A 14214-nucleotide genomic window follows, 5' to 3' on the forward strand; every position below is an offset into this window, starting at 1 on the left:
TTTGTTTTTCTTCAACAAATAGGCTCATCTCATTAAAATGCTTGTGTAATGTTAGCACTATGCTAACGTCTATGCTAGCCTTGCTAACGTTTGTGGGGGTCAGGATAGTTTTACCCTAATGAGATGCCGCAGTAACATTACATTGTTACATATATGTGATATATGGCATCTATGTTACAAAAGTATACAGTGGAACCTCAATTATTAATTGACGAAAATCGAAATATACTAAAACCGAGACATTTTTCCTGGTTAGCTGTTTAGCTCGCTAGCTTGTTAGCTAGCAGCCGTCTCAAGTCGCTGTTCTCCAATATGGCGTAAACAATGAATGTACAGGAGTATAAAGACGTCTACAGGTATGTTATTGTATGTTTACAGGCTCTAATAATGTTACAAACCGCATTTAGACAATCATAAACAGTTTGTATATTCTGTAACTACGATAGCATTCAATTTACAGTCAACCCGACGGTAATTTAACGTCATATAGCATAACATTACTGATACCTTGTGACCACAATACTACATAAAATTTGTCTTTCAATACTTTTTTATACGAATAATAGGCCATATTCAATCACGAAACAATGATAATTATTGGAAAAACAGCAATATAGTGAGGGAAATGTATACCACGGTAATTAATTTATCACCATCGGCTCTATAAAGGAGGAAAGATTGTTAAACACAATATTGGTATTCAATCAAAATGGAGTCATACCAAAACTGGGGTTTACCATGTATGTAAAAAGTGGATAAAGTACACTATTTCTTCTTAGAGACACAACTCATTAGCATTAAAACTACAGTCCCAGTAGGGCTTACTGAAAGTACTTCTAAACTGTCAACATTCCAGCATCAAGGCTGCTCTTGGTCATATTTTTATTTTGCAAACATGTCAGTCGCTTCAACTTATCTTTTTTTAGGATTCTTCTCTTGTGATTGTATTTCCCAGCAGACGTTTCTTCTTAAGTTTGAGTGTTTTTTTTAAAGACTTTATAGCCGTCCTGTTGACTTCATGTTGTGGCATGACAGCAGCATCCATGATAAAATGCAACACATAGTACATGCAACACTGCAGCAGATGATGTTGGAAGCCTTTAATGTACAAAAGAGAAAAAAAGTCCCCTATTCAGTTGTCCAAGCTTGCTTCTTCTTGGCTGGGAGGTTTCCTTTTAAGGGGAATGATGCAGACCCCGTTCTTGGCCTCCTTTTGTCGCCACCATCGGCCCAACCTGCATAATAAGAGCATTTATAATTGAAAAGAAGACATTTTCACTATGGTGCACACAGAAACCGTCAGGACAAAAGCATTGATAAGTAGCTTTAAAGCCATGTCCATGTTATGAAAGGCAGGATCATGTCGTATTACACAGGAATGACAAGCCTGTCGCACTACTTTATCCTAAATAACAGGTGAGTCCCAAGCCACAGTCGCCCATGGGATTGAAAGAGACAACACCGCCATCTAGTGGACACTTGTGTGTAACAGACGGTTGCTATGGTAACACCAGCATTCAATTACCTGTGCTCCTGTCCGACTCCTGCTACTAAGAAGTGACCAGAGTGGGAAAACTTTAAGCTGTTGACAAAGCCCACCTAAAAAAGGAAGAACGCAAAATGAGTATCGGCTAGGCGGGTGACTTGTCCCGAGTGGGATTCATTTACCAGTGGGACGCTAAAGAGAGGCTCCAGTCCTCGATAGTTCTGACCGCACTTCCACAGCTGCACCTGAGAGTTGCTGGAACCTGGAGAGCGCGACACAAAACACATCAAGTCGAGCGGAATACATCTGCATTCATTTCCAAGCTTTCATCACAACGTGTGCATGTGTGGACTCTCACAGCCAGAAGCACCTGAGGCTACGACGTCGGAGTTCTGAAGCGCGGCCACGGCGGCTACCCAATGAGGCTGCTCCAGACCGGCATCTCCATGGCAACCGTGAGCCTGTTTCACCGTGCTGAGCGGCTTCTTCTTGTTGACGCTCCAAAGACACACAGAGCTAAGGGCGAGGAAAGCACCATGACGCTTCAAAAACCTGTTTACGGTCTTATTAACATTATTAGAGCCCCTCTGCATATTTTAAACTAATAGCTCGTATTCAACCCACGATGGAGTGAAGGTGCGATGTAGCGAGGGACGACTGTATCCATATCTGACATTACGTACCCGTCGTCGGCTCCTGTGACCATGTGCTCCTCATTAATCAGCTGGACGCAATCAATTGAACCCCTGCAGCAAACACAAACATGACAAACTATCAGATCATTATATTCATTTTTTGTAAATACCTTTAAGTGGGTCCCGCCTATGTCCACAACCCGTCTGTGTCAAGTCCTCGTCTACTGTGGTATTATTACTAAAAAAAGTGCCCACTTGAGTTGACATGGTTTAAACTTAAAGGGCTTCCACAATATTTAATATGCCCCCACCTGATCACTGCTATCATAGAATTACATTCATTCTCCAGTATTCATCAATAGGCGCCACCTAGTGACTAACTTACTCGTGTCCGTGGAAGACCAGCTGCGACTCCTCTGCGATTTTCCACACGCGCACGGAGCGGTCGCGCCCGCCGGCCGTCACGCAGCGCTCTCGGCTCAGACTGTCCAAGCCCATGATGGCGTCCTGATGGCCAAAGCTTTATGACCAAATCAAAACATTGAAATGAAGACCAAGAAAAGCATGAGAAGAGCTGTGTCAAAAATAAAATAAAATCTGTAGTTTCGAATAATGTTGGGTTTGTGAGGCAGTGTAATACAGCCACAATATTATTATTACATTACTCCATGCATACTTGTAGTACAGTGTCAATCAAAACTGAGCATGATCATCTTTGGATGCAGCTCAGTGTTAGTAACCTGTTTAGTAACTCACAGAGTCTCCACGTAGGCATTTTCGTCCACGTTCCACACTTTGACGGAGCGATCATGTGAAGCGCTGTACAAGTCGTGAGTACCCTTCCTGAATGAGATACCCTAAAAGCAAACCAGCAAATTGTAACAAATTAAAAAGGACCACATGAGTCAAAGGTTGTTGCTTGGCGACATACCGACACAGGGCCTTTGTGTCCTGTGAATTTGTAGACATATTTGCACGTTTCAGCCTCCCAAATCATGATCAGCTTGTTCATGTCACCAGTGGCCTGACAGAAGAATATTTTTCCATGTTAGGTTCTCTTCTTCAAGACTTAAAGCAGCACTTGCAGAGGTCCTCACCAAGTATTTGCCATCTGATGTTATGGACATACAGAGGATGTGAGCTGTGTGTCCGACATGGCGATCCTCCGTACCTTTCCTACCACCGGGTATGACGCTCAGCTTTTTACCGCTCTCAACATCCCCTGAAGAAACAAGACGACTACTGTGAGACTGCGAGGTAGGTCTTTAGCTCCACTGAAAATGTAAAACCCTTCCCATTTGTGCTTTACTCTAGTTTAGATACACAAAATCTAGGAATAAAAAAAAAACTAGAGACGTAACCCACACTTGATGATGGAGCAGTCTTTCGCAGCAGAGAAGATGTACTTGTCGTCGGGACTTATGACCAGGCAGGTGATGGGCAGCTTGTGCCCTCTTAGAAGACGGATTTCAGAAGCATCAGGCGGCAGTAGCTAAAAGACAAAGAAAATACGTTAAAAAAAATCACCATCAAATTCCCTCCATCATTAGAGTGAGTGTTTGGTACTACTTACATCTTTGGCAATAAGTCGCTGAAGTTTTCCTTTTTGTTCAAGCTGTGGAAAACAACATAGTCACAAAACAGACAACGTACACAATGCGACAACAGACATCAACAACAGACACTTCTTACCACTTCGTCTTGAAGCCTCCCAGCAATCAGCTCAGTCTCAAACGACTTGTCTTCATCCTTGTTTTCTTCTAATGATAATTGACAAAGAAAATGAAGATGTAGACATGTAGCTTTAACAACAAAGTACCATGCTTACCTTCTTCCTTGAGCTGACTCAGGTAAAGTTTGGCTAATCTAAGCTTCTTCTCCTGTGGCGTCTCATCATATTCATGTTCGTTTTTGGACTGCCTTTTCTTGCCAACTACGGGACTGATCACATAGGCGGTTGTTATTATAATAACAAGGCATTATTCGACACTTTTTGACATGAGTCGTGTGTGCACCTCTCTGTCTCGGAGTCGCTGGAAATCTCTTCGTTGTATTTTGAGTTCAGTTTCTTGCTTTTCACTTTACCACCGGAATCGCCGTCACCCTGTAGGATAAGGATTAAAACATACAACTCTCGTGTTCGTGTAAAAGTATATACAAGTGCAGAAGATGTCCGTATGCTAACAGTTGAGCTTGCTAGCAGTCTACCACACTTACTTTGCGTTTGGAAACAGTTGCATTTTTCCCCGTTTTTCTTAATTTAGGCTTCTGTGACGCCTTCATAAAGAAAGACGAAGACATGGCAAAGGTCGTAGAGACAAAGTAATACAGAAGCTATTGTCGACAAATCGTTAAGTTTCTCGAGATTCAAGTCAACATTGGACCCACATGGGTCTCTTGCGCTTCAACCTAACCTCAACAAAGCGGAAGTGGATCTTAGCTCTGATTGGCTTCTGTTCACTTGAACCCGCCTTTTTAAAAATTCTAGATTTCTATTGGTGTTTATTACCAAATTAGAAGAGCAGGAAATAGTCCTGAGGAAAAATACTTCCCCCTGGGAGACACGGGTCTCTGCTTTGTTCCGCCTGGAAAAGAAAATAATCAAACAACATGCTTTTTCAATACACTTTAATCATGCGGCATGTTCAAAATAAATAAAATACGTTTTCCCTCATTAATTTAGGTTCAGACCTTTTGTGCTGGTGGTAAAAAGTGGACATTGTGACACCAGGATCCATGCACTGTACTACTGCAGTAGTACTACTACTTCCTCTACTACGCAGTATTACCATTTATTGCATTGTCTTTGTCCTCAGTGGGTGTCGTTAGACTTTTGTTCGTCAAGACAAACTGAAAGGCCAGGTGAGGTTTATTTGAAGCATTATGCAATTAAAAACGCATGTATTGCTCCTGACCCACAGAGAGTTTGTGTTTCTGACTGGGAGCTAAGTAGATAGCGGAGGGGGGGTCGAACTGAGGACACAGTGTGGACTTAACTTTCCATATTTGTGTGTGCGTGGAAGTAGAACATAATTCCCTGCTTTCAACTTGACAAAATGTATCTTCACTGTGCAGGTTTTCCTTGAAGCCTTATGCCTCCTAAGAGAGAAGCCGGAGCGTCTCCATCTCAACCGCCGGTAAAGATGCTAAAGATCAACACGGTCCCACAGGAGGCTGGTCCAATGGAAGACAAGTTCGGCTTGGCCGACGAGTCCACTTACTCCCCCTTTCTCAGCACCGAGGTGTGACCATTTTGGGGTTCAATTGTGCACGAATATTCGCCGTCCTCTTCCCCGCGCCCACCGCTGGCGTGCTTTTATTTTCTCACCTGGCTGCAGGAATTTGAAGAGATCGAAGTCGGTACTAGTCCAGGCATCCGAACCGACACCATCAGCCTGCTGATGAAGATAGAGCAGCTGCAGGCCCAGCTCAAGTATGAACGCAGATGTCGAGTTTTGGCAGAGAGAGAGCTGCGGGAGCTGAAAGGTAGGAAGGACTGGAAGACTTTGTTGTTCACATGCACGCAGGTTCGTACGCCAGTGCATCAGTTTGGAACTTTAATCATGATTTGGACTTCATGAGAAAGTGGGCAGGAAGACGTAGTTCTTCTTGACCACATGGTGCTTTATGAACAAACATAGTCCAAAAACACAGAGCCAATGTTGTTATAGTGATAATGTAATAATTATTTATTATACTAACTGGAGGTGCACAATAATATTGAGGATTATTATATGAGTGAATTATGGCGTCATACTGATAAAAAATGATAACCGATAATTAAAAAAATGCTCCAATTAGGCGAGATTACCCATACTGTGTGGGTGAGCAGATCCTTTTTATCTCCTGCCTGTGATTTTAACGGCTTGTAAACTTGTAAACAAACTTCCGCTTTAAGAGGAAGGGCGTTAAAACTTACCAGCCACCTGAAAATTTGCCAGAGACCTCCGTGGCATCACACTGGCTGCTTGGAGCCTGTGCCCGAGTGCAGTGCACCTTGCTGGGCCACAGCAGGTGGCTCCGCGCTATACTCTGGATCTCTCGATAGTAGTGATGCGGTAGTGTTAATGTCGTGAAATTGCATTAGGATAATTTCATTTTATTATAGACAGAAATTTGTACAAATAAAGGCCTCGCCTCTAAAACAAAAAAGGCATGCTCCTAGTAAATGCCTCATACTCTCTGCAATTGAGTAGATAAACACACCCATCCACCCTACAATCATATGAAAATACTTTTGTCATTGATGTTTTTTTTTCTACAGTATTGTTGTGCCTAAGTTCATTAGCCTAGCCACATGCTAACACATGATGCATCTGTGCAGAGATGAACACGCTCATGATGCAAATGAGACACACGGCTCACGAACTGCGAGCCACTCTGGATCACGTCCTCCAAGGCGGTGACCCGGTGATGGCGGCGCACAACTCTCAGGACGAAGCCATGTCTTTCCTGGCGGAGCACGAAGCCGGCATGGTGTCAGACATAACGGAGGTCAGCGCTCGTTTGCCATTTGTCGTCACACCAATCTGTCGCCACGTACTGAATCTTTCACGCCCTCAGGATAACCACGACGTGCTGTACCTCGCCGAGAACCTCAGAGTTCCACGGAATCTTTACGAACGCGTCGCCGAAATCGCAGACTACAAGAAGTACACCTCGGCGCTGCTCATGATGCTTTTCGACAGAGAGACCCTGGCCACGCACTCTCTGCAGGGACGTAGGAACACCATCACTGGGGAGGACTGCCACAAACCTCAGCTGCCACCTGACATCCTCCGAAGCATCATAGGTAGGTTGTGAAGCTTTTATTTTGGAAACACAACTCAAGTGTGTGAGGCCTGTATGAGCTCCCTACACTAACTGAGACATGACGTCACAGCCTTATCTGAAATGTGTATGCATTTTCGTTAGGATTACGCGCACATTAGCTCAGTAGCAAGAAAGTCCTCCATTCACTCCCTACAATGTCTGAACTCTAAAAGTGCAGTCGCAGGCCAGTTCAAATGACTGTGCTTTTACTCCAGATCTCACAGCTAGGAGACCCGGGTTCAATTCCACCCTCGGCCATCTCTGTGTGGAGTTTGCATGTTCTTTCTGTGCATGTGTGGGTTTCCTCCCACATTCCAAAAACATGCTAGGTTAATTGGCGACTCCAAATTGTCCATAGGTATGAATGTGAGTGTGAATGGTTGTTTGTCTATATGTGCCCTGTGATTGGCTGGCCACCAGTCCAGGGTGTACCCCGCCTCTTGCCTGAAGACAGCTGGGATAGGCTCCAGCACCCCCTGCAACCCTCATGAGGATAAGCGGTACAAAATGAATGAATGAACGAATAACTTGTTTTAGTCGTGTATGGCCTCCACATGCTTGTATGCACGCAATACAATGTGCACGTTTTTCACGATAATGCATACTATGTATCGTGAGTATAGTGGCATGCATTCACCTGTATGCACTCCCTACAATGTCTGTGTGTGAAAAATTGCATCACACCCTTATTTAACATTTTTGCCACAAAAAGTCATACTATGGCTCAGTGGCAAGTATGGCCTGCCCTGGTATGTATGCACTCCTTACAGGCTGGTTGGAATGACTGCATTTACTCCTTCAGTGCCTTAGCCCCTTCCCCTTCCAAGTCATCCATTAGGGCCGCACTGCTTTTTCCAGATCACGTGGCGTTGAAATTCGGCGTGGACAGCAGCCAGATCAAAACGGCCATCCGGACCAAGCTAAACAACGAGGACAAACTGTTGAAGAAGAGACTGGGTTTGGTAAAAGGAGAACACAAAGCGAGCGTAGATGCGTCGCTGCTCGGCGACAACGCATCGATATGATGCCGGTCGGTAGTCTTCCTCTGCCTTCATCCTGTCTGTCTGCTCTCGTATGTATGTATGTATGTATGTGTGTGTGTGTGTGTGTGTGTGTGTTTGTGTGCGTGTGTGCTGTACTGTAACAGTGTGACGAGGCACCTCTGCTAATCTTGATGATTCACTAGTGACGTTTAGTGCTTGCATTAGGTCATTTTCTAACTTTTATAGGATTAAATAGAGTTTTTAGAAAGTGTTACGTGACAAAAAGATCAACACATAACGTGCATGTGTGTGATATTGAGGTAGGGGGCGATCAACAAGTGTTCTTATTTGAGGCTTTTCCACGTTGTGAGCCGACAAGGGCACTATGGACTTGAACGGATGTCCAGCCCAACATGGCTGACGTTCACCTCCTCACACGTCTTTTGTCCCAGCGAGACCCCACCTGGTAGCTGGGGACAAATATTAAAGGCACCTTTTTTTCACTTTAACGTGATAGTTTTTAGGTGGAGCTTCACCGTTTGACTCCTTGGCCGCATCATTAGGTACGACTGTGCGATATAACAGTACCTTCTTTTACGAAAAGCATCATGCATCCCATGAAAATACAACCTTGGATCGGTGGAACTGTAATGGACCAAGTTGGCCACTAGGTAGCGCTATAACACTATCCATGCCCATACGGTGTACCTAATGTCTGTAATGGCTGCTGTGTGTATGTGCACATAAACAATATCTGTTTGTCGTTGTCGTTGTGATTCACTACATATGTGCCAATAATAAAGTTTAGGAATGGTTACTTACCGCTCTCTTATACGCTTCCTTACCTCAGCATGGAATCCTGGACTTTTGTCTTTTCCACCAGTAGATGTCGGTGTTGAGATGCACTTCTTGTGTCATGTTTGATGGTACAATGATGACCGAAACCGCCCGAGGCGATACTTGACTATGGTTATTCATGTTAGTCACACAGTCGTACGGGAGGTGCATCCCTCTCTTGAAAGCAGTCGCTGTGACGTTCCAGTATTTGTTGAGCAAATTCATGAAACTTCATTCCTTGTCCAGTACCTGAGAGTCAGTGAAACTCGAGTCTTTGTCAAGCACCTGTGATTCAGTGAAATTTGAGTCGTCATTGAGTCATCGGCGAGTTTCTGAAACTTAATTGAGCACCTGTGAGTCGGTGAAACACAAAGTTTCATCAAATGAAACTTGAGTCTTCATTAACCATTGAATTAGTGAAACTCGAGTCTTCAGCAACCAGTGAGTCAGTGAAACTTGAGTCTTTGTTGAGTATCTGTGAGCTTGTGAAACTCAAGTCTTTAGCAAGCATCCGCGAGTCAGTAAAACTCGAGTCTTCAGCAACCATTGAATCAGTATAACTCCAATCTTCAGCAACCAGTGAGTCAGTGAAACTTGAGTCTTCATCAACCAGTCAGTCAGTGAAACTTGAGTCTTCCTCAACCAGTGAGTCAGTGAAACTTGAGTCTTTGTTGAGTATCTGTGAGCTTGTGAAACTCAAGTCTTTAGCAAGCATCCGCGAGTCAGTAAAACTCGAGTCTTCATCAACCAGTGAGTCAGTGAAACTCAAGTCTCCATCAACCATTGAATCAGTGAAACTTGAGTCTTTAGCAACCATTGAATCAGTGAAACTCGAGTCTTCAGCAACCATTGAATCAGTGAAACTCGAGTCTTCATCAACCAGTGAGTCAGTGAAACTCGAGTCTTCATCAACCATCGAATTAGTGAAACTCGAGTCTTCATCAACCATTGAGTCAGTGAAACTCGAGTCTCTGTCAACCAGTGAGTCAGTGAAACTCGAGTCTTCATCAACCAGTGAGTCAGTGAAACTCAAGTCTTCAGCAACCAGTCAGTCAGTGAAACTCGAGTCTTCAGCAACCAGTCAGTCAGTGAAACTCGAGTCTTCAGCAACCAGTGAGTCAGTGAAACTCGAGTCTTTGTTGAGTATCCGTGAGCTTGTGAAACTCGAGTCTTTATCAAGCATCAGCGAGTCAGTGAAACTTGAGTTTCCATCAACCAGTGAGTCAGTGAAACTCGAGTCTTCATCAACCATCGAATTAGTGAAACTCGAGTCTTCATCAACCAGTGAGTCAGTGAAACTCGAGTCTTCATCAACCAGTGAATCAGTGAAACTCGAGTCTTCATCAACCAGTGAATCAGTGAAACTCAAGTCTTCAGCAACCGGTCAGTCAGTGAAACTCGAGTCTTCAGCAACCAGTGAGTCAGTGAAACTCGAGTCTTTGTTGAGTATCCGTGAGCTTGTGAAACTCGAGTCTTTATCAAGCATCAGCGAGTCAGTGAAACTTGAGTTTCCATCAACCAGTGAGTCAGTGAAACTCGAGTTTTCATCAACCATTGAATTAGTGAAACTCGAGTCTCCATCAACCAGTGAGTCAGTGAAACTCGAGTCTTTGTGGAGTGACAGTGAATCAGTAAATGTAGGCTCTACTTTCTATTCTATTCTTCCTGTTCTTAAAGGATCTTAAAGGATCTTTAGGGTCTGTGAGGGTGAGGCTGTCCCACTTGACTCACTTTAGATGATCAAGCCTTCCATGCAGTGTGTGTTTGTGCTGGTATTTATATCCCTCACAGCACAGGAAAGTGAACTGAGCCCATCTGCAAATACCATCACGGATAGCGTAGCCTTCCTAATATAACCCCCTGCACATGGCTGGGGGGGGGGGGGGGCCGAGGGCCTCAGCAGGAGACTCGGCAGCCTGGACTGTGTTTGCCTCACCTGTTTAAATGGACGTGTCGAGGAAGGGAGGAGATTTGGAGGAAGTGGAGATTGACCTGGGGGATTCCAGTGACCCCGAGGAGCTGGATGACGGCGAGCAGACGCCATGGAGGGCCCCCCCTGCCCCGCAGGACCAAGAGGAAAACATTCATACGTCTTCTTTGGTGGATATCAGCGATACCAAACCTCTGCTCGACGTCAGAGACCCTCGAGGGATCAATGACTGCCTCAAGGTACTGTGGTGCTAACATGCTAACATGCTAACGCCACTTAACCATCTTTAAAGTTGATTAATGCAAGAAAAATAGCGCTAATAAACAGAATTGTTTACATTCTTTTTGGTTACGTTGCCAGCTAGGCCGGTCACACCCACCCGTGTCTGTCTGTCAGTCACCACTCTATGGAAGTATGAGCTAAAATGTCAAAATTAGGAGATAAAAAATCAAAAGTATGAATTATGTTAGAGAATCTGTGCACATGTGACCACGGTTCTGGTGAAGGAGACACATGAGTCAGTTTGTAGCTCATAATTATGACTCTGCGAGATCAAAATTAGGACTTTTTTATCCACTCATTTTGACTTTTATGTCATAATTCCGACTTTGGATCTCAGAATTTTTACTTTTAAAGCCATAATTAGGACTTTCTTAAATATTTGACTTTTTATCTCAAATATTTTTTATTTTTTCCTCACAATTTTGAGTTTTTTCTTCCTAACTTTTAACTCTTTATGTCACAATTTTGACTTTCTTTGACATTTGACTTGTTATCTCATAATAAATTATTTTTTCCTCATAATTTTTAATTTTTTTATTTCATAATTTTTTTTATTTTTTATCATAATTTATTATTTTTAAATCATAATTTGGATCCTGTTACCATTGGGAATGGTTTTATCCTTCAGCAGCGGAAACAGGCTCCCATACAACTCCCATACAACTTAATTATGAATTCAATGAAAGCGGCATTCTCCAATGAAGTGACTTCAACTAGCTTGTTGCTAGGCAGAGTTAGTGGATCACATTCATTGATGTCCACGATGGAGGAGACTACGGTACAGCATTCATTCATTCATTCATTCATTCATTTTCTGCTGCTTATCCTCGGGTCACGGGGGTGCTGGAGCCTATCCCAGCTGTCTTCGGGCGAGAGGCGGGGTACACCCTGGACTGGTGGCCAGCCAATCACAGGGCACATATAGACAAACAACCATTCACACTCACATTACGGTACAGCGTATATTTGTATAAATGTTTTGCATGCAGGTGACATTTGAGGACGTCATCGCCGAGCCAGCGTCGGTGCGCAGTGGTGACCGAGTGTGGATTTGGAGCCACGCCCTGTTTGAAGTGAGCAGAGTGTGGATGTACAGGATATTCACGGCGCTTCTGGCCATTCCCGTGTCCCTCCTCTCCGGAATCCTCTTTGCCGTCCTCAGCTGCGTCCACATCTGGTAGGCGAGATTAGACATTCATGTGTCAATGGAGACAGCTTCCTGTTTGACGCTAGCCCCGCCCAGCATCAAATTAGACCTTGATAAAGATGTGAGGGTTAGCAATGTGACCTTTGACCCCAAGTGGAGTCAAATCAAGTGAAAGCGACAACATAAGGAGCATGGACTAATTCCATTCTTACGTTTTGTGTCTTTTGTGTGCAGGATGGTAGGCCCGTGCCTCAGGGGCATTCTTATCGGAACTCGATGGCTGCAGAGCCTGTGGGACGTGGTTTTGGATGTCATCGTGGGCCCCCTGCTGACCAGCGCGGGGCGATGCTGTGGGGGCTTCAGCGTTCATCTGGCTGAGGAATGACACTTTGGCATTTCCATTTGGACACGCCCACCAGCGGTGGACACGCCCACCATGGTGGACATTCTTCGGCTTGACTTACTGTAGGAGAAAATTCCCAACATGTTGACCGCTGTTTTGCGCCAATGGACATACTTCATAATCTCTCATGGAAACATTTGGGGGAAAAAAACCCATTAGAATTAATAACAAATATAGATATTAATAATAATAAGTCTTTTGACCTGTACTATTCACAATTATAGACATATTTCTTTTTATAATGGATTACAGAATTGTGTTCAAGGGAATGGGCCAAATGATTAGGTACACTCCTCAGCTGTTTTTGAATACAACTTTTCTATTGGGTCTGATAGGATTGTGTGTTATACTGTAACTTAATAACACTCAACAGTAATAATAATCATATTTGTACATGTCAGATGTGTTAAAAGTTTTTTTTAAAAATAACTGACAAGGTTATATCACTCATTTAATATTTAAAATGCACAGCATCGTCTCCAAAAGTTGTCTCCTTGTCTTTTCGTTCAAGTGTTTTTTGTTTGTTGTTGTTTGTTTCAATGCAGGAAACGTTGAAACGCTCCGCTAGTACACCATGTGGCCACCAGAGGGCAGCCGTACACAACGGTTGACAGTTGCTTTCAAGGAAAGGTGCACCTTCTTTCTCTTTTCTGTGTGTTATAAAAAAAATTCTAAAAAGAAATGCAGCTAAGAATGAACAATACATGCTCACAGCATGGATAGAAAACCACAAAACGTTTTTTTAGAGTGCTTTATAGTCGAAACAGGTGGATCCCATTATGACAACATGGAGCAAAATACCTTCAGTATGACATGTTATCATGAAGTATTACATACTCACAACCACAAAATCTTGTTGGAGTTTTTTTGAGCCGTTCAAATAGGTGTGTCCCATTTTTTTTTTACCTGTTTTAATATCTTTAGAACACACATAAAAGAGAAAGACAATCTGTTTTTAAGTGTGCATTTGTTTTGTCATGAATGGCAACATGACAGTAAAATGCTATAGAATAGTAAATATTACATATAATTGTGCACATACCCATATATAGCATAGACATAAAATTGTACGTTGCTGGTTCGAGCCTTGACCCCGCTATAGTCATACAACTCATTGACACAATCAGCCTGTATTTTCACTTTCCAACATTTCAAACAAAAATTCCCGAACTCTGATTTTAAACCCCAACTGGAAACCCCAATCTAAAACACTAACTCTAATCTGAAACTCCCGAAACCCTTATCTGAACCTGAACCCCTAGGTAGAAACCCTAACCCCTAATACTAATTTGAAATCCCAATTTGAAACCCTAATTTAAAACCCTAACCCTAATCTTAAACCCCAACTGGGAACCCTGAACCCTTATCTGAAAAACCTTAAACGGAAACCCTAATCCTGATATGAAACCCTAAGCCTAATCTTAAACCCCAACTTGAAACCCTAATTAAAAACCCTAATCCTAATCTGAAACCCCAACTGGGAACCCTGAACCCTTATCTGAAAGACCTTAAACGGAAACCCTAAACCTAATCTTAAACCCCAACTTGAAACCCTAATTAAAAACCCTAACCCTAATCTTAAACCCCAACTGGGAACCCTGAACCCTTATCTGAAAAACCTTAAACGGAAACCCTAACCCTAATTTGAAACCCCGCCGGAAACTCTAATTTAAAACCCTAAACCTGAACCTCATGTGAA

The 14214-nt window shown here is 43.3% G+C and overlaps 3 protein-coding genes across 5 annotated transcripts; 2 read left to right on the top strand and 1 right to left on the bottom strand.

Annotated features, from left to right (window-relative positions):
- Nucleotides 1-100: 100 nt before the first annotated feature.
- Nucleotides 101-8757, top strand: LOC131135583 (uncharacterized). 2 transcript variants are annotated; one of them, XM_058081673.1, is made up of 7 exons: nt 101-356; nt 3174-3378; nt 5197-5363; nt 5460-5607; nt 6446-6615; nt 6685-6913; nt 7792-8757. In XM_058081673.1, the coding sequence occupies exons 3-7, from the start codon at nt 5214-5216 to the stop codon at nt 7956-7958; spliced, it is 864 nt and encodes a 287-aa protein (XP_057937656.1). In that variant the 5' UTR covers nt 101-356; nt 3174-3378; nt 5197-5213; the 3' UTR covers nt 7959-8757. The 2 variants fall into 2 exon arrangements, with proteins under 2 accessions (XP_057937656.1, XP_057937648.1); XM_058081665.1 differs by lacking the exons at nt 101-356; nt 3174-3378 and adding an exon at nt 4731-4983 and having other exon boundaries at nt 7792-8756.
- rrp9 (ribosomal RNA processing 9, U3 small nucleolar RNA binding protein) lies at nt 1086-4576 on the bottom strand. 2 transcript variants are annotated; one of them, XM_058081639.1, is made up of 15 exons: nt 4339-4576; nt 4137-4225; nt 3950-4062; nt 3814-3881; nt 3695-3736; nt 3487-3613; nt 3219-3343; nt 3053-3145; nt 2878-2978; nt 2507-2641; nt 2170-2232; nt 1845-2002; nt 1669-1748; nt 1526-1599; nt 1086-1235 (listed from the first exon to the last, which is right to left on the bottom strand). In XM_058081639.1, the coding sequence occupies exons 1-15, from the start codon at nt 4420-4422 to the stop codon at nt 1133-1135; spliced, it is 1455 nt and encodes a 484-aa protein (XP_057937622.1). In that variant the 5' UTR covers nt 4423-4576; the 3' UTR covers nt 1086-1132. The 2 variants fall into 2 exon arrangements, with proteins under 2 accessions (XP_057937622.1, XP_057937633.1); XM_058081650.1 differs by having other exon boundaries at nt 1857-2002; nt 4339-4575.
- A 1890-nt stretch (nt 8758-10647) lies between the features above and the next one.
- cav4a (caveolin 4a) lies at nt 10648-12994 on the top strand. The gene is made up of 3 exons (XM_058080407.1): nt 10648-10922; nt 11955-12142; nt 12347-12994. The coding sequence occupies exons 1-3, from the start codon at nt 10698-10700 to the stop codon at nt 12495-12497; spliced, it is 564 nt and encodes a 187-aa protein (XP_057936390.1). The 5' UTR covers nt 10648-10697; the 3' UTR covers nt 12498-12994.
- The last annotated feature ends 1220 nt before the right edge of the window (nt 12995-14214 follow it).

The sequence above is a fragment of the Doryrhamphus excisus genome, chromosome 1 (assembly GCF_030265055.1).
Source record: "Doryrhamphus excisus isolate RoL2022-K1 chromosome 1, RoL_Dexc_1.0, whole genome shotgun sequence".
NCBI classification, from domain to species: domain Eukaryota; kingdom Metazoa; phylum Chordata; class Actinopteri; order Syngnathiformes; family Syngnathidae; genus Doryrhamphus; species Doryrhamphus excisus.